At 34.7% G+C, this 23,992-nt stretch overlaps 2 protein-coding genes across 7 annotated transcripts in view; one reads left to right on the top strand and one right to left on the bottom strand.

The window, feature by feature from the left end:
* The window catches only part of LOC111045415 (voltage-dependent calcium channel subunit alpha-2/delta-3), a 47,390-nt gene extending 35,887 nt beyond the window's left edge, over positions 1 to 11,503 (top strand). For 2 of the 5 annotated variants that reach the window (XM_039420644.1, XM_039420641.1), the window contains 4 exons: positions 1,248 to 1,352; positions 6,565 to 6,754; positions 8,459 to 8,666; positions 10,484 to 11,503. In XM_039420644.1, coding sequence (XP_039276578.1) covers positions 1,248 to 1,352; positions 6,565 to 6,754; positions 8,459 to 8,666; positions 10,484 to 10,603 — 623 coding nt within the window. In that variant the 3' untranslated portion in view covers positions 10,604 to 11,503. The remainder of the gene's footprint in view (positions 1 to 1,247; positions 1,353 to 6,564; positions 6,755 to 8,458; positions 8,667 to 10,483) is intronic. The other 3 variants (XM_039420642.1, XM_039420643.1, XM_039420645.1) reach the window with 3 other exon arrangements.
* A 1,313-nt stretch (positions 11,504 to 12,816) lies between these two features.
* LOC111045416 (protein PRRC1) lies at positions 12,817 to 23,959 on the bottom strand. 2 transcript variants are annotated; one of them, XM_022330823.2, is made up of 8 exons: positions 23,460 to 23,959; positions 22,506 to 22,653; positions 21,326 to 21,464; positions 19,477 to 19,700; positions 18,275 to 18,383; positions 16,642 to 16,824; positions 14,802 to 14,991; positions 12,817 to 13,851 (listed from the first exon to the last, which is right to left on the bottom strand). In XM_022330823.2, the coding sequence occupies exons 2-8, from the start codon at positions 22,606 to 22,608 to the stop codon at positions 13,744 to 13,746; spliced, it is 1,056 nt and encodes a 351-aa protein (XP_022186515.2). In that variant the 5' UTR covers positions 22,609 to 22,653; positions 23,460 to 23,959; the 3' UTR covers positions 12,817 to 13,743. The 2 variants fall into 2 exon arrangements, with proteins under 2 accessions (XP_022186515.2, XP_022186516.2); XM_022330824.2 differs by having other exon boundaries at positions 23,551 to 23,740.
* Between the last annotated feature and the right edge of the window lie 33 nt (positions 23,960 to 23,992).

The raw sequence follows: 23,992 nt of genomic DNA, 5'->3' as shown, positions 1-23,992 counted from the left end.
TAGGTATCACATAATTTATTCAAGCCAAATTATAGTTTCAATCTACTTGGGGCATCTTCATCAGTTGTCTTGTTGGTTTGTATAAAACTCCTCTCATTTTGATAATGATGATGATGTTGATGCCTAGGCGCACACCAGCTAGTCAAGACAAGACATGATCAGACACACTTAGTCACAATACTTCACATAGCTGCTTGTGACGCAACTCACACTGATTAAGTCATTGCAATTAGACATGTCTTCATAAGCAACTATGTGAAGTATTGTGACTTAAGTGTGACTAGTCTTGTCTTGACTAATCGGTGTACGCCCAGCCTTGAGTGCATTGAAACTATAGTTTGGCTTGAATAAATTATGTACGGTAAAGCTGACAACATCTCTGTTTCTAGTGTAAATTCACCTTCTATGTTAAGTATGCTTATGCATCAAAATAGGAAGTTTTTAAGCTTTCAAAACATCAAATGTTTACTTGATAATTGATTTCTGTGAGTTATTAGGTGGCCTAGGTATCGATATCGTTATCGTTATCGTTATCCTAGGCTTATTTTCACACCAATCAATAATTTACTGCACGATACATTATCAAATTAAACGTTTGTATTATCATTCATTCCCTCATCATCACCAGCTTCAAATACTTGTAGAAAGTTGCCTTTGTAAATAGATAAATAAATAAACTATCAGCACAATAATTCAACGTGTTAGTAGACAGAACTGTCTACTAGCTTTGCAATAAGTTACATCAAGCGTGCATATATGTTCTCTTCTATCTGTTTGATTCTAAAGCTGTGTTTACACCAAAGTTATTAACAAAATGTTTATTTCTACGTCCCTATAGATTCTATTAGATTGAACATAACCTATCATACACATGATGAACATATGTTTGTCAAGCTCCGTTCAATATATAAGGACGGAAAAATAAACATTTTGTTAATAACTTTTGTGTGAACCAAAGTTATCATAGTATTAGTTACCATTCATCAGGCAGTCATCCCTAGTCCAAATTAAAGTCAGTCACCTCACTCTTGATGTTTCATGATGAATAGATTTTGTATAAAAATCAGAAATCTTTCAAATAAAAAATCCAATGTAACAAAATGCATGTTATAACTCGAAATCATTTCTTCATGAAGAGCGTTGACGTTGAGGCAACAATTTGTTTTATATTGTGTAAGTTCTGCGGCTTACCTACGAATTTGGACTAGGCCTATACTTACAGTGCTTAATGTGTTTGTCTTTTATTGGAGTGATGTCAGAGGTGCCTCCCGTTCATGATACAACACCGACTCAGGAAGACACTGAAGAAGACGGCTTCAATCTGTTCTACAGCTTGGGCGATTTTCTTTTCAGTGAGGAACACTTCAGCCGATTTGTGATAAATGATGTGATTGCTTTCAGCTAAAAATGTAGGCCTTCTGTTGAAATTGTTTTAGATATATTTCTGCAGCTAGCAGTTGCGAAATCGCTGTATATCTGCTCTGCGTCTAACATTAAACAGGCTAGTAGACTACTAATGCATACACAAGCTCTGGGTATTAATTGTTGTTATCATTAGGAAGTAACAGTAACCATACGTATACACACAGTAGAATATATTAAACTCATTGCCCTCGTCAATTAATTGAAACCCCTATTGTTTATGACCATTCATAATATAACCATTTACTCCATATTGTTCTATGGAATTTGATTAGTTTTTTTTTTCATTATTCATCTGTCTATACCAAAGTGATGAACATTGTTATTATTGTCAATTTCTACAGAGCTACTCGTTAGTGTTTTATAGAATTCCTAGTACCCTTCATTTTATTTATCTAAGACACCACCAGTTTTTGCAAATTATGCCATTATCAAGTGTTCATTGTGATTTGGCCGAAACCGGTTGTGTCTTCATAACATAACCTGTAATGAATGTACACGTAAGTATGATAAATTGAAACCCTGTTGTTATAAATACTTGTTTTTGAGTGATTGAGTGTTTTATATATATATATATATATATATATATATATATATATATATTATATATATATATATAATTAAAACAGGAGACACGATATAAATAGATTGAAAACACTTGAAAACTTACATTAGAAATAGGGGAAATTTTCGGGAACTGAGTTCCCTTTCTCCTTTCTCAACCGAGCAGACTGCAGTTTTGAATCCCTATATATATAGCAATATATATATATTATATATATATATATATATTATATATATATTATATATATATTGTCACGATGTATATCGTAACTAGAGAAAGGAATTGAGTTTAGGGCTCATTTATTCGACGCTCGGCTATCTTTGATCGAATCAAAGGGGTCAACGTTCAAGCCAGCCACTGGCCTACCGCTCAGCGGTGCTGCGCATCCTCTCTCCCCTCCCTCTCGGTTACTGAGGGAGGCTCGAGAAAGGCTAGCAGGAGGCAGTCGAGTTCGGAGAGCCAGGGCGAGCGGTCGAGTGAGGTGAGAAGGAAGCAGCGAGCAGCTAGCAACGACACAGTACGTCTTGTACTAAAGTGAACTCCGATTTCTTCAGCGACGGGAGTTGTGTTGAGGCTAAAGACGATTAGCCTCAAACACGGTGAACTCCATTGCTCAACACCCGTTTGGGCGAGTGCTGAACGACATTTAACCCGTTTAGACGACGGGCTACCAGTTTCGACCAACGGCGACACGTCAGGTTTGGTCGAAACCTGACTCCCCATTGGTAGACCACCAGTGGGACATCGAGGCGCAAGAGGACCTCTGGAAAGGTGTGGAAAAACCTTTCCCGCAACTCCGCGACCGATCCGGACCCCAGGAGGACAGCTGGTGTCCGGCAAGTAGGACTTAGGAAAGTCTAGAGCGTGAGCCGCCGCAGCGCACTAATCCAGTGCGGAATCGAGAGAGGACATCTGGGAAGGTGTGGAAAAACCTTTCCCGCAACTCCGCGACCGATCCGGACCCCAGGAGGACAGCTGGTGTCCGGCAAGTAGGACTTAGGAAAGTCCAGAGCGTGAGCCGCCGCAGTGCACTAATCCAGTGCGGAATCGAGAGAGGACATCTGGGAAGGTGTGGAAAACCCTTTCCCGCAACTCCGCGACCGATCCGGACCCCAGGAGGACAGCTGGTGTCCGGCAGGTAGGACTTAGGAAAGTCCAGAGCGCGAGCCGCCGCAGCGCACTAATCCAGTGCGGGATCGAGAAAGGACCTCAGGGAAGGTGTGGAAAAACCTTTCCCGCGACTCCGCGACCGATCCGGACCCCAGGAGGACAGCTGGTGCCCGGCAAGTGGGACTTAGGGAAGTCCAGAGTGCGGGCCGCCGCAGCGCACTAGTCCAGTGCGGAATCGGGAAAGGACCTCTGGGAAGGTGTGGAAAAACCTTTCCCGCGACTCCGCGACCGACCCGGACTCCAGGAGGACAGCTGGTGCCCGGCAAGTAGGACTTAGGAAAGTCCAGAGTGCGAGCCGCCGCAGCGCACTAATCCAGTGCGGAACCGAAAAAGGACCTCTGGGAAGGAGTGGAAAAACCTTTCCCGCGACTCCGCGACCGATCCGGACCCCAGGAGGACAGCTGGTGTCCGGCAAGTAGGACTTAGGAAAGTCCAGAGCGCGAGCCGCCGCAGAGCACTAATCCATACGGAACCGAAAGAGGACCTCTGGGAAGGCCAGTGAAGGCCTTTACCAGAGCTCCTCTACCAACCCGGACCCCGGGAAGACACCGGTGCCCAAGGACTAAGACTTAGTCCTGACACGAAGCCCTTTCTCGCGACTGGCACCGCAAGGTTCCTATTCCCTTCATTCCGCGACCAACCCTGTTTGGCAGTGCGAAAGCACGGCCCCTCTTTCCTAAAAGAGGGAAACATTTCTCCAAAACACTCAAAACCCGTTTCAACCCCCAACTCGAACGAGGGTGGTTGACGGACGCCCCACCAAGACTCCCGTCCCCTGCCGCGGCCCTCCCCAGTCGCTGACTGAGTTTAGCCGGCCTTCTGTTGAAATTGTTTTAGATTCAATTCTGCAGCTAGCAGTTGCGAAATCGCTGTATATCTGCTCTGCGTCTAACATTAAACAGGCTAGTAGACTACTAATAATGCATACACAAGCTCTGGCTATTAATTATTGTTATTATTAGGAAGTAACAGTAACCATACGTATACACACAGTAGAATATATTAAACTCATTGCCCACGTCAATTAATTGAAAACCCTATTGTTTATGACCATTCATAATATAACCATTTATTCCATATTGTTCTATGGAATTTGATTAGTTTTTTTTCATTATTCATCTGTCTTTACCAAAGTGATGAATATCATTGTTATTTATTGTCAATTTCTACAGAGCTACTCGTTAGTGTTTTATAGAATTCCTAGTACCCTTCATTTTATTTATCTAAGACACCACCAGTTTTTGCAAATTATGCCATTATCAAGTGTTCATTATGATTTGGACGAAACCGGTTGTGTCTTCATAACATAAACTGTAATGAATGTACACGTGAGTATGATAAATTGAAACCCTGTTGTTATAAATACTTGTTTTTGAGTGATTGAGTGTTATATATATATATATATATATATATATATATATATATATATATATATATATTTCACTGCGGAGGGACGTTCTGATCATTCCATACTATAGAAAAGACGGTGGAAAAGGAATCGTGTCATGAAACCCTATTGAAGATTATTTCAGTGAAATTTACGTCTAAAAGTCAGTGGATTCATAGCGTTTCATGACACGATTCTGAAATAACCTTTAGTGAAATTTACGTCTGAAAGTCAGTGGATTCATAGCGTTTCATGACACGATTCCTTTCCACCGTCTTTTCTATAGTACAGAATGATTAGAACGTCCCTCCGTAGTGAAATATATACAAAAAACACTCAATCGCTCAAAAACAAGTATTTATAACAACAGGGTTTCAATTTATCATACTTACCTGTACATTCATCACAGTGGATGTTGAAAGAGCCTTCCTTATTCCAGGGGAGTAACTTATTGTCAAACCGGCTTCTAAACAGAACACACAATAGGCCACCACGCAACTACTGGGGAGAGACTTTTTGATCACTCTGTAGATAGTCGTAGTACACGTAGTTTGAGCCATCCCGGTATATCTGTACAAGCCCGATATAGCTATTTATGTTATCTCCTGACATATTCCACTCGGTAACAAAGCAAAGACGGTACAGTCGTCTAAGAAGAAATTAATAATTTCGACGAATACAAATGTCATTATAATAAGTATAAGGAAAAATGTATAGTCACTATCTAAAACACTCTAGACCCTATATAAAATATATTTTTGAATGGGGAGAGTGATATCTTGAACCGATGAGTACAGCATATAAACATACATTCTTCTTCTATGTATGAATAAATTTTAATACGGTTTTAATTATATAAAACCGGCATAAACGTTTAGTTTCAAGTACTGATTTAGTTCTATGTTAGATTTGTGATTTGTGTAATAGATACCGTATAGATTTTAACAGTTATTGTAATTTTTTAGCTATTGACAATAATTGTATATTTTGAAGTTTTGTATTTTGTGTGGCCTCAATGCTTGTATTTAACAGTGCCGCGAGAAAATTAGTAGACACGTGGACACTAGTGTGAAACTTGAGAGAATCCGATGCATAATAAATTGATTATGTTGAAATGTTCAATGTTTTTACAAGATAGGAAAATCGCTGTATCAAGAGGATATTGATCAAATGTATAAACAAACTGACAAGTGCAATTAAAATTTTAAGATTCGATCTTTGAAAATAATGCTCAATCAGTTTAATCTATTTTTTATTAGTTTCAGAGACAAAATATCGGAATTAGTCCTCTTTTACATCACTTTATACTGTACAGTTCATCTATACAGTAACATCGTCATATCCACTTTTCATTTACAACAATATTATTGAAATGAAATAAAAATCATCAAGTACCGTACGGTAGAACTGTTCCCTCTTATTATAATAATAAATTATTTATCAATGCACAAAATCTTTAGACTCATTAGAGCCATTTCCAAGGCTCTAAAAAGGGTACTTTTTGATTTTATTCCATTTCAGTAACATATTTTCTTTTTTTAACAGACCAAATTCTGTTAACTTCCAATCCGATTAAATGTCACGAACCAATCAGAAATGGTTATTTATGTATTTTTTGGAATTAATTTATTAAATGGAATTTATTTAAATCTAGAAAAGCGTTAAACTAAAGAAATGTCACGAACCTTCTTTTCAGAAAAACTTTCTCTGATTAGTTCTCGTGGAATTTATTTATGATGAAAATTCAACAGGCTTTTGTGCAGCCGGTTCTTATCCTTTCAAAATATTTCTCTTCAAAATGAGTTATTCTCAACTCTTATTTCTTCTGTTTAGGCTTACTTCTTTAATGTAATATTTTACTTGAATGTTGTTCTGACTGGTATTTTCTACTTTAACCCTTTATGTTATAGGTTGACCAAGTTTTCTAAACTGCAATTTCTGATGATGTCTATAACTATTGTTATGTGATGAACGACAATACATTTATATTCATCTATTCATTTATTTATTTATTCTATAGAATATTACGATGAAATAGAGAGCGGAGGAACAGGTGAAGAAGGCGGTGAGAAGGTGTTCTATCGGCGCAAAACTTCTCAGGTTCGCAACACTACGGTGGCCAGACCGTGTGACCGGCAGGGCGATCTTTACCTGCTGCAACATCTCAGCAAGGAGGGGTATCACTCCTCAACCATTGTCAACTGTTCCAGGTGAGCATAATGGAAATCTATGATGTTGAGTGATTAGTCATCAGTTGATTTAAATCTAGAAAAGCGTTAAACTAAATTTTACACAGTTAAATAGCTTCATGGTCCTCCTGGAAAATGTATCAGAATGAGAAGGAAATATAAAATCTTCTGCTAAGCTTTTAAAAATTATATTAATGTCTGAAACAAAAAATACATAAATATTTTCCCTTAAATATGAATAAAAATTAGAAATCTAAGTACCCTTTAAAAAACTGTTCAATCACGACATCATAAATAGGTAATGGCATTATATAGCCGAATCATGTCTGATTGAATAATTTTAAAAGGGTACCTGGATTTCTAATTTTTCAAATATTCAAGAGTAGCCCTAAAGAAAAAAGATCATATTTCCCCTTATTTGGATAGATTTACATACAATTTTACAATACTAGCTACTATCCAAATCACTTATTTATTCTCTCCAAGAGTAGCATGACATGAGTCTCAATGACCTCAGTTTTTCATAAATATACTGCTCTTTGCATTGATTTTTTTTCTCTGATTGCTTCTTTGATGAATATTTAATGAATTTTTAAAATGTTGATGAAATACTATGATACTGCACTACAATACTAAATAGATAAATCTTTTTATCCAATGACAAGTACATTACAGAATAACAATAATCAAATATTGAATTCAACAAACATGCTAAGTATACAGTCAATGAATACAATACTGCTTGCTAAAGAAGAACTTTGTCTGCAAACAGGAGCATAACTCATACTTGAAAATAAAATTAGGAATTCGCTTAACATACACAAATTAAATCTAAACTATAATCAGTTTACAAGCAGAAGGCACTAAGTCAAAAATAATAGTTTTGAGAAAAACGATTTTGAAAGTTTGCATGTTCACTGTAATTATCTGTGTTATATTATAAGATTTGTGTTACTGGTGAAACGCACCAAGTCGACTTAATACGTTTCTCTTGATCAAGAATCCGGGGAGTCCGATCTCACTAGGCATCAAACCTGCATCCATGTAGAAATCAATCTGAATGTGCGGCGGTAATTTTGAATGAAATAACTTTAGTCCTCTTAGTACTTTTCTCCTGAAATAAAACAACACATCCTGACTTGATGCTTTTTTGAATCAGCTGTATATATGAAAATATCAACATCAGAGCTTAGTGCTTTTCACCAGTCGAAAGCGCATCGAAAAATGTATCACTTGTTGCAAAAACCTCATTTTGTCCATTTTTGGACTTTGTGCATTTTGCTTGTAAGCAGAGTAGATTCTACTCTGTACTCTGTAAGTACTATACTCAAATAACGATGTCCATGTGTTCTTGTAAATACGATGACAAATGAATTCTATTCTAAATCAGTATGAACAGTAGTCGTAGTCTATAGTTGATCGCTGATATGAGCAGGACTTTGCTTTCGTCAAGACCAGTATCAGCACGGTACTATGCATTTGCATATTTTTCATAGTAAGCTAATGTCATTATAAGAATATTTCAGCTTAACAGACTAGTTGCTGGAGCTGTGGCAATGTCCATAAAATACTGGTATTTTACTGTTGCCGACCATCCAACTTCCGCAGTGTTCAGGCAACAAAAGCTACAATCTGTTCATTCTGCTACATTCTACATTTGAGACGTATCTTGAAAGTATCTATGATTTTCCCTCTTCATTTCAAATACTGTGTTATCTGTTCCAGACCATTCATTGTGAAAAGAATTCCGCACACGAATCTCCTGTTGATAGTGATAAACGCGCTATACCAGAGTTGTTATGTGAAACTGAATGCTGAAATGACTGAAATTGAGTATAACAACACGTATGGTCCAAACCAGAGCTGTCAAAAGTTGTACTTGAACACTTTGCCCAGGCGAAAGTTGACTGGTTGCTTCAGTGAGCATCCACTGGTAAGCATGTCTCAACATTCCTGTGATGCTATAATTATTGTGAAAAAATATATTTTACCCGAATTTGAAATCATAATTTGCACGGGTTGCAATTCAAGAGTTCCTATTCAATTCTCATTCTCATCTTATCGGGTGAAAAATTGAATTTATTACAAATCAAAATAAACCTGCGTTTTGGCTAGCAATGATAGATAATCTGCTGCTTGTCAGATCTGGACATACCGTTATCTAATAGTGAGGTACACGTTATAATGGCAGTGGAGAGATAGAATAACAGCGTTGCCGATTCTCTGCCTTGCCACTGCCTTCATAGAATAGTTGATACTGGTAATATCAACTGTTCATTCTTGTTTAAAATAATCAATACGGTAATTATATTTCATTCGTCAAGAAAATATTTTTCATGATTTAATAATAAATTTTCACATTTGAAATTGAATATCTTGTTAACTGTTAATTAATTCCTACATTGTTGAAAAACGATCTGGCAACGTTGCATAACTAGAAAAGGATAGAGCTATCTGCTTTGTCGAGTGATAGTCAAGGATAGCAACACCAATTTTAATCAAATATGCCTTTATAACGTGGACCTCACAATAGAGCAAATGTTTTAGAAAAATTATAGAAAGGTCTTGGTTCTTATTACTTTCCTTGCCCTACTACCATAGGTAAGGAAAGTATTGCTTTCCAAAAAAAATTAAGGTACCCCAATCTCAAGTTTTCTATACGTTTCAAGGTCCCCTGAGTCCAAAAACATGATTTTTGGGTGTTGGTCTGTGTGTGTGTGTGTGTGTGTGTGTGTGTGTGTGTGTATGTGTGTATGTGTGTATGTCTGTGAACACGATAACTCCATTTCTAATTAACCGATTGACTTGAAATTTTAAACTTAAAGTCCTTATACCATGAGGACACGACAATAAGAAATTCAATGAAATTCAATTCAAGATGGCGGAGAAAATGGCGGATAATTACTAAAAAACCATGTTTTTCACGATTTTCTCAAAAACGGCTCTAACGATTTTCTTCAGATTTATACCATGGATAGCTATTTATAAGCTCTATCAACTGACATGAGTCTCATTTCTGGGAAAATTGCAGGTGCTCCGTAATATTTATGAGAAAAATGGCGGATAATCACTAAAAAACCATGTTTTTACGGTTTTCTCGAAAACGGCTCTAACGATTTTCTTCAAATTTATTAAATGGATAGCTTTTTATCAGCTCTATCAACTGGCATGATTCTCCTATCTGGGGAACTAATGGGGGGTCCACCCCATCCTTGAGAAATGGACTTAGTAACCTCCTTCTCGTGCATGAGGTAGGTAGGTAGCGCTGTTCATAAAAAGAACACATAGTCGAGATATTTCATCTGTAGAACAGCTGTTTTGACGACTTTAAAAAAAATTACGAATAAAAAAATAATCGAATTTCACAATTTACACTAAGGAAAAAGTACTCTGAAAACAATAATTATATATACACATATACAGAAGTTTGATCGTAGTTTCAAATATGAGCAAGGAAAGTTGTGTGAGTGTACCACACCAGATTTTTTTTGGTTGTTGATGTTCATACCCTGCATAACGAGTGATAAAGTTTAGCTCTATTTTTCTTGGAGTTAATATTATTTACATTGATATCTTTGTTTGGCTGCTATTTAATAATAAAATAGTTAAATTATCATCTACATGTACAACCGATCTCAACTAACACAATCCAATTCCGGTATCACAGAAAACTGTAGTATTGATGAATTTAATTTTATTATAAAGAAGAATTATTCTAATTGTTATTCGTTATTTTTTGTCTGTTTCTAGGAGAATGAGATCATAACCTGCGGCAGAGGAAGCCATCTTGAAGTTCATACATTACTTCTTGTTCTTGTATCTGCCATTCCTTTATTGAATAGCCTGTCGAATGCCATTAGGAGAAGTTGACATTATTCCCATTTTCAATAAATAAATTATCTATTATTTTAGCTGTTTTCCAACAAAGGTACTCAACATCAAGGAGCATTGTACTAGTCACAAATTTTTCCATTGATTGAAGAGTACAGTGTTCTAAATGTCTTTTAATAACTTCTTAACAAGTTGCGCAAAAGCATTTTAAATTTTAATCATGATTAAATAACACGAGAAACAATTGTAGAAGGCTTAAGAGAGATATTTTTTTATTGGTTCCCGTAGCATTTGATCACAGTATAAATTTAACGGGTTTTTGTACAACCGGGCCTTAGGTTGGAAGAGCTCCGCTTGATCTTCCTCTTAAAGTAAAACTTCATTTTAGTTTTATTTATTCGTACTCCAGTCTAACTGGATTTTACATTATTTGTGGTATATTTTCCCACTCATTTAAGATGAGCACCTTCAGACAATTTGTCTTTACTTTTTCAAGAGGGTTTTTTTCAAGTTTTTCCACTAATCAAGTATTCAAATTGAAATAAGGATTGTTTTATAGAGTAATTTGTCAGAGTCTTCGAATATAATGAGAGAATTAGACAAATTCTTTGGAAGATGTATTTGAAGAACTATTAAATGTCTCATCGAAATTTAATGTGATTCATAATCTGAGTGAGCCATATTATGCAGTGGGATCAGAGTCAAATTTGATTTAATATACCCATTCATTAGTGCCTTGAACTAAGTTCATTATAATTCAATAAATTATTATTGTTGTATTGTTTTTATTGTTATGCAAATATGTAATATTATTATTGTTGTGCAGACAAGTATTTGGCTTGTTAATCCTTTACTATTTGGAATTCATATTCATTTGAAATCAGTTCCTCATTAGACTTGTAAATATAAGTTGAAAATAAATTTGGGATTTTAAAGAAACATGATTTTAACTTTGTTGACACAAGGTAATAATGTTATAACAATAGCTAGACGTTGAATGTTTCTCATTTTATACAGAATTTATATCTTGGAACATCTAAATAATCGAAATGATGAGAAAATTGTAATTATAGAAATCTTTACTGGATTTTATAAAATACGTGCTTGGGAATGACGATTTTTTTATTATTACAGCAACATTTTCTTGGCCTATGTATCATTTTCCTTAACATAGGATACCTCAACCACAGCCCCACGAAAACGTGTGAAAAGTGATTCGAATAAACTACAAACGTGTAGCCACAAAACTAAAGTGCATCACAGCCCGAAACATCTCCATTGGTCCACTTCTCCAGGTATTCAATTTGTAATTATTCATTGTAGTATTCTTTTGGTCCTCTATTTACTTTAGTCACCAACCTTAATGTCTTCATGTATTCAATTGTATAATAAGTAGTGGTAAAGTGAGAGTACTGTCTCAAAGCTGGCTCATAGCTGCCCCCAAATCTACCACAAAGCTGATTCTTGGTTCTAACCTTGCCCAATCCAATGTAATCTGAACTAACTTAACCTAGCCATACCCCTAATCTCACAATAAACCTCAAATGAAGATCCTCATTTCCACTTTTTTGGAAAAAACTAGATCCAGCTTATTTTTTATTTCTTGAATAACTAAGAAACCATTAATTTTACAAGGATAACTTTTTCCAGTAAATCCATTTGTTAAGATTGAACAGAAAATAAGGATCTTATGAGAAAAGTAGATCCAGTTTCTTGAATAACTAAGAAACCATTAATTTGACAACAAATTACAAGGATAACTTTTTCAATAAATCCATTTGTCAAGGAATCAGTCTAACCTAACTCAACTTTTTCTGAAACTGAGCAACAAGCACTCAGAATCTCTAATGATATTTTTATGTTGAGACCTAGCACAGCTCCCTTTCTTAAGGAACACCAGCACTAACCCCCCCCCCCCTGTGGGGGGGTGACCCTCTGCCTTTAACCAGCCAGTTTCTTAGTTATTCAAGAAATGAAAAAAAGCTGAATCTAGTTTTTTTCCAAAAAAGTGGGAATGAGGATCTTCATTTGAGGTTTATTGTGAGATTAGGGGTATGGCTAGGTTAAGTTAGTTCAGATTACATTGGATTGGGCAAGGTTAGAACCAAGAATCAGCTTTGGGGTAGATTTGGGGGCAGCTTTGATACAGTACTCTCACTTTACCCCTACTATAATAGGACTTCCACTATAGTTTTATGACATACTTGGATTTGAAATCGCATTAGGTTTGAAATGAATGATAGCAATAACTGCAGATAGATATTACAAACATTTATTTATTCTATTACTTACAAGTTTATATCAAAATACAGCACTCACATGGTTACTAATCCTACAAGAATTACATATACAAATAATGTTATCTTAATAAATAGTTAATAAATAAAAGATAGAAATGCACTGCATTATCATTGCAAGGATGGAGCAGCTCCAGATTGGTATAACAAAATGAACAAGTAATTTTTTTCAATTAGTAGAGAGGATAAAAAATCATAATATAAACGCTATTCCAGTTTATTAAGTTAATAATTATTCTCAAGATATTTTTTATACAAGACTGTATAGAACAAACAGAATAAATACAAAATTAGTGCATACATTTGAAAACTTCAAGTACATATCCTTCAATAACTATCATAAATAGATAAATTTTATTAGATTCAGAGTTGTTGGGTACAGCTGACAAACTGCAATAATTGATAGCATTCAAAGTTGTTCAGGAAATTTACTTCACTCTCTGGGATAGCATTAGGTCATACTTCTCATATTTTTCCCTGTCACACTACCTCTTTCACAACAAATACTTACTTTTCAAATTAATTCCATAAATCTTGTCAAGATTTATACTACAGATTACTAGTACAGTACAAAACAACACATTGGATCACAATGTACAATTTTTCTTTTTTTTTAATAGACAAAGATGAGAATGAGAAATTGACTGTAGGATAACAGTTCAAGTAGCTTATGAAAAACAAAAATTGATCAACAGATAAATATTATCTAATATCACTTAATTTATAAATATTATCTTCTGATATTATTGCAAAGATCAATCCTGTAAACACTGACTTTCAAACAATCCTACAAGAGACTGATGGTTGAAATGCACTTGAAGTTTTCAACTTATCGTGCAAATAAATTATACAAGAAGAACAACAACCACAATATACAATACTTTATTGGAGACTGTTCTTATAAATATTGACCAAAGATTTAGCAGCTAGAAGAATCATGTCTCTCCTACTTACTCCGGTCAATGCGTGGTGCCATTCAGATTCATGCACCTACAAACATGTGAAAAACAATTACTAAAAGCAATGAAAATGTTGCATCCATTCCAGTTCCAAAACTAAACATTAGAGGTACATTCTGTAAATATGTGATAGATCTATTGAAAATTTTATCAATTGTGTTTAAAATGGACTGATTGTATTAAAAATCAAGGAGATTTTAAAAATCATTTAGCAGTCTGTTGGTTTTCTCCAACTATTTACTAATTACAGTTGTGTTGTATGTGATGTTATAGTACTTTTCCATATAATACAAATTGAAATTGTCAACCAGTTTTATTTAATAGGAAAATTTTTCGGAGTGAAGTGGCTAATTAAAATATCTGAATAATCTGGTTAACAATTCCAATTTGTGTTTTTTATTATTTACTAATTTTTGAATCTGTATAATATTATAACACTTCATTCATCGAGATACTTGGTAGTAGGTCTACTAGTAAATTCGAATTTTTGTTCAATTAGTCATTGGAAGAGCTCAAGTCAAATTTGAATTAGGATACTAATCTGGCATAACAGCCTTAGAATCTATTTCGATATCTCACAAACCATCAAATCGAGAATGAACTAAACTTTACTTGTTTTTAGATTAGTTTGAGAAGATTGATTGGGATAGTGTTGGATTGAAACGGTACTTAAATACGTTGGATTTAACGGTACTGACCAGTATGGTGTTAATATCAACGGCGTTGAATGTAGGTTATTTGATGTCTCATAAGCCATCAAGTAGAGCTTAGAGACTGAACTAATTGCACTTGTTTTTAAAGTAGTTTGAATGGAATAGTGTTTGATAGGTACGGTACTTATTTGAAGATTACTGACCATGATAGTGTTAATATCAACAGGTTTTAATTTATTTGAACATCCCACAAGTAGATGTGAGTATGAACTAGATTTCACTTGTTTTCAGAGTAGTTTGAATGGAATATTGTAGGACTAGTACTTACATGAAGATTACTGGCCATGATGGTGGCAATATCGACGGCGAACCCGGCCGCCTTATGTTGATAGTCGGCGGGGGTGTCGTCCTGAGCCAGCGTCACGATGGAGCTGGGGATCGGCGTCATCTGGCTGAACGTCTCCACCACTATCCCGTTGCTGCTATCCGACAACACTATCGCGTGCACGTCGTACCATCTGCAACATCCAAAAAGTCCAAATCAGCTGAACATTCAACCAGTACAACTCAACTAGACATCCAACACGTCCAACTCAACTAGACATCAAACAAGTCCAACTCAGCAAAACATCCAACAAATCCAACTCAACTAAACATTCCTATACTCAGTCGCACAAGTCTGTTAACTTTCAACCCCGATTAGATGCCACGAGAACCAATCAGAGAAGCCTTCCATGCAAAAATATCTTCTTGATTGGTTCTCTTGGCATTTAATCATGATTAAAATTTAACATGCTTTTGTGCAACCGGGACACAGTCTTTCTAATAGCTTTATAGTGAAATTTGACAATATCTTTGTTTTCTTATTATGGAGAGATTTCACAACATCAACATCAATATTCTACTAATTTTATTATTTTATATAATGAGCTATCTATAGTCTTTCCATCAAGAGCTGAGCTCTGCCCGATAGAATTCTTAAACAGACCTTCCAACATTACATACCAATGTACCTATAATGAGGTCAAAGAAATGTAATGGCAGTGGAGTAAGATAGGAGAACATCATTGCCGGCCTTTCCACAGTCTTCCATAGAGGATTACTGACACTGGTATATCTGATGTAGGCTAATGTCATACTGTTTATTCTTGTTAAAAATAATGGACTAAATTTTGTTTGGCAAAGAAATTATTTTTTCAATGATGAAATAATACATTTTCATAATTTACATTGAATATTTTGTTAATTAATAATTATTATATTTCTACATTGTTGAACAACAATCTGGCAACCTTGCAGAGCTAGGAAGAGATAGTGCTATCTGATTTGTCGAATGATAGACAAAGATAGCAACACTAATGTTAATCAAATTATAACGTGCCATTATTACGTGGACCTCGCTATAGCCGATCAGCTTTCCCCTTCGCTCACCAGGCACCCTCTCAATTATTTCACACTAAGCAAGGTCTATAAATACAGGTCATGACTCAATCCCGTGATGCATTGCAAAATCGCCATTTTATGGGGTTCTAGTTCACCAATTTTCAAATTTATCAGCTGTTATCATTGTAGATTGAACAATATGATGTGTGTTATATTGTTCAAGGAATATTGCTTGGCTTCGAATTGTAAAATAAATTCTTCTGACAGAATAATAATATTTAGATTCCAACCAGGAACTGATTTGTTGATTTTTAGATTTAATTGATTGGGAACTTTAAACTGTTTTTGATGTTAGCCTTAACAAGTTACAAGAATAAGAACAATTTTTAATAATGAAAAAATGAATTATTGGAGTATTTACTATTGAAATTTCACTATTAAAAAATCGAAAACCTGAATTTACATATTATCTGAACCAGAATATTGTTTTTAAAAAGCATAATGCATAATTTAGTTATGAGCAGATCTGAATTTCAAATGTACCGCCAAAAAGACCCACATAATGGCCGCTCCATAAGGAACACGAGTGTCATGACCAGTATTTATAGACCTTGACTCTAAGAATTTCCTTCTTTAGTTCTTCGGTCAATATTCGCAGTAGCAGAAGTCCTTAGTTCTATTTGTACAGCTTTCATTGGATATTCGAATTAATTGGTTCAAGTAGTTTTGGTCAACTGCAATTTCTAATGAATTTTCCATATCGGTAGTTTGTTGAATGAACTGACTTGTCGGGTGAGAGTTCAGTGATGAAGCTCTCGACAGCCACAACTGGTCCGGGCTGCTGCAGAGCTGCACGCAGCGCTTCAATGCGCTTCCACGCCTTCTGCTGCGCCGCCTCGAAGCCAACCGGCTGCACAGCTGAGACCGCCCCCGCCACGCATTCCTCCTCTTGTGTCCCTCGCACACCCCTACCAATCACAACCAACGTCATAAAATTAATAAATTTTCAACTGAGCATCAATTATTGTCTTAAATACAACAAACATTAAAGCGTGAAGTAGGACATCTGAAATGTTAATTGAAATAGAAATATTTTTATTGACCAATAAATACAACTACAATAAATTTGGGCCATGACACAAAGTATTATTACAATAATTATTATAATTTATTGTAAATTGTATTGATGGCAAATAAAAAGAATTGAATTGAATTGAATTGAATAATTATGTATAATCAAAGTAATTGAAATTGCATACAATAAAACATCAAAACATCAATGATAGTACATGAAAGCATTCAACTATTGAGAAATTCTTCTACCGAATTGTAAACGTTTTTCCAATACAATTATTATGTTGTTTATCAAGTGGCATGTTTCTTATTTTCAGTGGCAGCTTATTACAACAATACTGTAGATAGCCATTTTTAGGCTCCTACATAGTATGATGGTGGGAGTTACAATTGTATAATTAAAATTACCTCTTGTATTTTATTGTAGCCTTGGCATTCATAATATTACATATAACAACATTCATTTTTTTAATATTAATTAATTTTTAATATATAAATAAGGAGGGTGAAGTCATGATTTTATGAAGTATACATTACACAGTCTTACATGAGGCTATATTGAGGTCCACGTTATAATGGCAGTGGAGAAATTTAGGGGAACAACATTGCCGAACCTCTGTCTTGTCAATGTCATCTATAAACGGAAGCTGATACAAGTTTATTGATGTAATATTAACTGTTCATTCTCGTTTAAAATAATTATATTTTATTAAGCAATAAATTATATTTTTCAATAATTTCATAATGAATTTTCATAATCCAAGATGAATATTTTGTTAATTTATTACTAATTCTAGATTGTTGAAAGACGATCTAGCAACAGAGCAAAGCGAGAAAGAGTTAACGCTATATCAGTTTTGTTGAATGATAGACAAGGATAGCAATACCATTGCTAATCAAACACTGCCATCATAACGTGGACCTCACTATAGTTGGGTAAGGCCCAGTATTGCTCTTATTGTCTTTTTCTGCCAAATAAAAACCTGTATTATTCGTTAAACAGTTTTCCCCACATTCTAATTCCATGCTTACATGAGAGAGAAAAATACAACAGTAACTCATAAATTGATACCTCTAATTTAATAGAACTCCTCCATGAGTGTCACAGAAGCCATGAAGCCACAAAATTCCATGTATAGTAGTGTTCACTTACTATAAATAGATAGACAGATAGATGTATTTATTTATTTGCAGACAGTAAATACAATTCAGGTGAATACAACAAGCATTAGCCCAAAACTTCTTTAAACCCTAATTTAGAATAAACAGTCTAGAGGTTATGTGAGCAGAATCATACTATACTTTGAAAAATAATTAAATTTACAATAAAAAACGAACACTCACCTCACAGTCACTTTCTGGCTACCAAAGATTTGATGGAAGGCTTCCCGAATCGGGCTTATTTCGATTTCCTCCTCAGACGTCACTACAACCTCGAACAGTACTGAAGGTGCTGCAACAAGTCAACAGTTATTTTCTAGAACCACATTTCAAAATCGTGATTTATTGTGGGTAAATGACATTGATTATACTTGACTTACAACAACAGATACTCCATATCTGTCGTCGTGTTATTCATATAAAAAAATTACCATAATATTTGGACATATTCTGTTGAGCCACATGAGAGTTACGACCTATAGTGAGGTCCACGTTATAATGACAGTATTTGATCAACTTTGGTCTTGCTATCCTTGTCTATCATTCGACAAAGCCGGTGGTACTATCCTTTTCTAGGTATACAACGATGCCAATTATGTTTTTGACAGTGTAGAAATATAATCAATTAATGCAGAGAATCGGCATCGCTATTCTTCTATCTTTATCCACTGCCATTATAACGTGGACCTCACTATAGCTGAATTACATATTATATTGATGAGCTACATAGTTGAATTAACCCATAGATGCTCAAGGTTTTTGTAGAATATTTATAGTACCTTCTTATCTAGAATGACTCTTGATTGATAGTATAAAAGTATTCTAAAGTTGGTGTAGGCCTGGATACTCACACAGCAACTCTTTCATCTGAGGATACGTAAAGAGTTACATATTTTATTGATGAGAATAAAATCTTTTAGTACCCTTTTATTAAAAACTTTAAAATATTTCAAAGACCAGTTTCGACCATAGGTCATTATCAAGTTAAAATTTATCGTTAAAATATTTACAGTTTTTAATACAAGGGTACTAAAAGTTATTATATTGTTTTTATTTGAATCAAGTAGCACATATAAGCGAAGTGATTTTATTGATGAGCTACATAACTAAAGCAACCTATAGATGCTCTATATTATTGTAGAATATGATATAGTACTATACCTGATTATCCAGAAAGACGCTTAATTGATAGATAATTTAATAGTATTCTAAAGTTGGTGTAGGCCTGGATACGCACACAGCAACTCTTTAAACTAAAGCAACCCATAGATGCTCAATATTATTGTAGAATATTTTAATAGTACCTGATTATCTAGAAAGACTCTTAATTGATAGATCTGATAATATAACAGTATTCTCAACTTGGTGAAGGCCTGGATACTCACACAGCAACTCTTTCATCTGAGGATCCAAAGTGGTGATCATAGTGTCAACTGAGCTCTTGGCTTTCTCGGCCACCTTGGAGACAATACTGCTGGAGGTGTCCACCGCACCCCTCACCCACCCCATCAGGCCGAACCCCCCCTCTCCAGCCACCGCTCCTGCCCCTCCACCCTCCTTCCCAACTCCCACGCCCTCACCGCTCGCCTTGTCAGCCGGGATGGCTGGGCTGAAATCAAATATGTAAATTAATATAGATGCACATCAGTAAACTATTCACTATTAACTTGATATGTTTTTTGTTATTCATCTCAATACTAATTCATAACGGGTGCAATTTATATGTGCGATACATTTCAACTTATTTGTGTTTATTAGCTAGAATTATCAAAACATTTCAAATAATATCAACAATCACTTTTTGCTGTCTCCGTTGTCAAAGTGAGTGATTAATTCATTTATTGTAAAATATCTAACTGCTAGTCGTTTTTTTACTTTCCTTGCCATATTACCATAGGTAAGGAAAGTATTGCTTTCCGAAAAAATTAAGGTTCCCAAATTTCTATACGTTTCAAGGTCCCCTTTTTTGAGTCCAAAAAAGTGGTTTTTGGGTATTTGTGTGTGTGTGTGTGTGTGTGTGTGTGTGTGTGTGTTTTCGCGATTTTCTCGAAAACGGCTCTAACGATTTTGATCAAATTCATACCTAAAAAAGTCATTGATGAGCTCTACTGACTGTCACAAGTCTCATATCTGTAAAAATTTCAGGAGCTTCGCCTCATCTATGCAAAGTTTGATTTCAGATTCCCAATTATCAGGCTTCAGATACAATTTGAACTAAAAATTTCAGGTGGAAAAGATTGAGCATGAAAATATCTTCAATTAATGTTCAGTAACATTTTCACCTAAAATTGAAAATAAGGTCGAAATTCGATAAAATGTGATTATTCAATTTCAAACTGTTGGCAACTGTTGATTCTATTAGATCATTCACTATGAAGATATAGCAGACCTCGTGTGTCTCCAGCGTTATTGTCCTGTCACTCAAATCTTTGAATAGTAGACTAGAGATGCGCGTGTACACTAGCGTCAGGTGATTAATTTTCATAACGGCAAGGAAAGTTGTGTGAGTGCACCACACCAGATTTTTCTAATAGCAAAAGTGATTTAATAATAAGCAGTTCGTGATGGAAAACAACATTGAATATTATTAACAAATTGCCATTCATAAGCCAAAACCTAACCTCCGTAACCTTTCCTTTTACCTTTAAACCTAATATAAAAGAAACTTTTAGGTTATAAACAATTTGAAATGTCGCAATTCTGAGGCACTCCCCTTACAACCTCAAATTTCACTGTTAACAAATGCCGCAACAAATTGTGTTGCTCATTGGAGTAATGAAATTTCGCTAATAGCATTTAAACATTTTATTTAGAAGAATGTTCTGTTGATTTTGAGTTCATGTTAGAACATGTACTTAACATGTAATGGTCCCCAGACACCCAACCACGTTTAGCTAGGAATAAGTCTTCAGAAAACGTAGCTGGGTTTAAATTTACAACTTTACATGTGTAGGTTACTAGGTTACAATAGTTGAAATATTTAGAGAAAATAATTAGAGAAATAGTTGAATGCTCCGAATTATAAGCATCAACAGAAAATTTCTTCTTTCTCAGTGCGCACCGAGAGAAGAATTACTTACTCATAGGCTAATAAATTTTGCCAAAAATTATTCAATTTTTCAAAGGAATAATTTTCTAATATTAGATAGCACTTCAATAGGCCTACTAATATCAAGTCCTGATAGATTAGTCAACTAATATTACATTATTGGAATAGAAAAGTGAATGGCCGACCTGAAAGTGGTTGGATGGAAGAGTGGCGCGGGGGCGGTGTTGGAGGCAGCAGCTGCCGCTGGAACAGGAACGAAGGAGGGCAGAGCTGACGGTGGACTAACACTGGACAGTAGGCCACTTTTTGCTGCTGCCGCCGCATCTATGAAAATTGCTTGCCGCCGCAATTCATCTATGAAAAATCAAACACAACAACCACCTTCTCGTCAAACTATTTCCCAACAAACACAACAGTCAAACTCCAACACAATTTTCTTGTGCAATGCATTTATTTACATTATTATTATTATGATACATAATGAGAGATCGGTTAAAGAGAGAGTTATTGAAGAAATGAGGTGTCTGAGGTGTTTATACCTCATTACGGGCAACATATGAGAAGGTAAACTCTTAAATAATAAATGTATATAATGAATCAATGAATTCTATTCACAAACCCACAAACCCTCTCTATAGGTGGTCAATGGATGATTGAAAATCAAATTTTGTATTTAATTAATTAGGTACATAAAAGGGATCACTAAAGTGAAGCCCACTGAGACACGTCAAGAATAGTAAAAGAAAAACTGCTGCTCTAAGGCAGAAATCAAATAAGAAAACAGGCACTCACCACACTGCTGAGTTGATACATGTAATAAATACAAATGAGATACATGTAATTTACACTTTACTTTATATTATGATTAATTTACAATTACTCATAATAATAAATTACTCATCAGTTCTTGGATTGAAGCGAAAATAATTCATGTAAACTTGCTTTGATTGATGAGTCAAAAGAAAATGAATTCATTAATTATACACTCCAGTGTCTACTTCAAAGCCATGAGTTGTATAGGGTCAGGAGCAGGGGGTAATTATGATCATGTTTCATTATTGATTTTTTGTAAATCTTGTTCTAATTTTAAAAGGACTGTAAGTCAATGAATGAGCAGTAACTTTTAGTGTAAAGAAGCCTCCAAAAAAGTTTCAGTGATGGAATCTGTCTTCTTAACTAGTTATAATGGTCATAAGTCACCCCATTGGTCATAAGTACTGCAAATCATCCACCCACTACTAGAAACGGTGATTGCGTGGACACTGTTGCAACCTCTTTATTCTTGGAGCTTCAATTTAGGAGCAAAAAAGAAAAACTAATATTGTAATACTACCTTTTTACAACTTCAAACCTACTAAATCCTACCTTTATTTTGAAGAGATGCAGTGGATGATGAGGGTGAAGATGAAGACGTTTGAGAAGAACTCATTTCTTCTACTTTTGCATCACTTTTTGAATCCGCTTGCATTTTTCACAAAGCATTTAATTATGTCCACTTTTAGCAATATCCTACCTGAAAAAGTGAGATGATATTGAGCAGAAAGATTCAAGTCTTCTTGCAGTAAGCTACTTAAAAGAATTTAAGTTAGAATAATAAATAAGATTCTATTGCAATAAAAATTATGGTACACGGTAAAAATTATGGTGTAAGTGCACGTCCAGTGCCAACATACCTATTATCAAATTTTTGGTTGGGATCGATTTAGTATGTTATTTTGAGCACAAAATCACAAAAATTAAACGGCGCTCACTATTGTTTTTTAAATAAACTAAGTTCAAAGTAGCAGAATTTTACATGCATTTAACCTATGAGTAGCAGCCATTTTGATTATTGAAATCATCAAATGATGATATTCCTAATCTGAGTTTTCCTACCCAAAGCTTTTCCTAACCTACAGCTTTTCCTAACCTTAGCTACTTATGGTTGCTACTTATAGGTTAAATGCATGTAAAGTTCTGCTACTTTGAACTTAGTTTATTTTAAAAACAATAGTGAGCGCCGTTTAATTTTTGTGATTAGGCTATGTGCTCAAAATAACATACTAAATCAATCCCAACCAAAAATTTGATGACAGGTATGTTGGCACTGGACGTGCACTTTAGCGAAAATTATAGTTTATGGTACACTGAATAGACTTATGAAAATTAGTTTTGTTGGATTTTTAAAGCTAGGTTTGCAAAACTGTTTAACGCAATTTATTAACAGAAGCCCATGTAGTGCACTTTTTCCAATGATTTGTTCTAACGAGAATAGTAATAAATATGATTTATGACATGTTGAAATTTGACAATGAAGATTTTATAATAATTAAATCTTACCCTTTTGTCTAAAAAATCAAACTACTTGTTGATTTCATTAACAGATACGATATTGTAGCTTAGGCCTACAAGATAAATTCACAATCTTCACCTGTCACTTCGATTGTATAAATAAATTAAAACAGACAACGTTTAATACTAGAAGAATAAACTTTTATTAAATAATAAGCATTACTAATTACTTAATCAAAACAATCTACATAACTCTTTTTAACAAAAACAAAGCAAAAATCAGTTTTCTTCATTATTTATTATTGTCATTGTCGAAACGAAACGTCAAAAGAGTAATCAGCTGCTTTAGTGAATAAGACGAAAGGCTAAAGTTCCAAATGGAACTACAATGAAAAAAATTAACAATTTTAAATTCTGAAATTATATGATAGATTTAAATAGTACTTGCACAATTCTGATAACTTTAACTGGACTTCTATTTTTTTCTATCCCATCAACTCCTTTTCTATTTCAACTATAATCCTAATTTAAAACCTCAACTTATTATAACTATGAAGGTTTTATTTGGATTTTTAGCCATT

The sequence above is a fragment of the Nilaparvata lugens genome, chromosome 2 (assembly GCF_014356525.2).
Source record: "Nilaparvata lugens isolate BPH chromosome 2, ASM1435652v1, whole genome shotgun sequence".
Lineage (NCBI taxonomy): Eukaryota > Metazoa > Arthropoda > Insecta > Hemiptera > Delphacidae > Nilaparvata > Nilaparvata lugens.
Note: the sequence above shows the minus strand (reverse complement) of the source record. Positions and strands in the feature narration are given on the sequence as shown.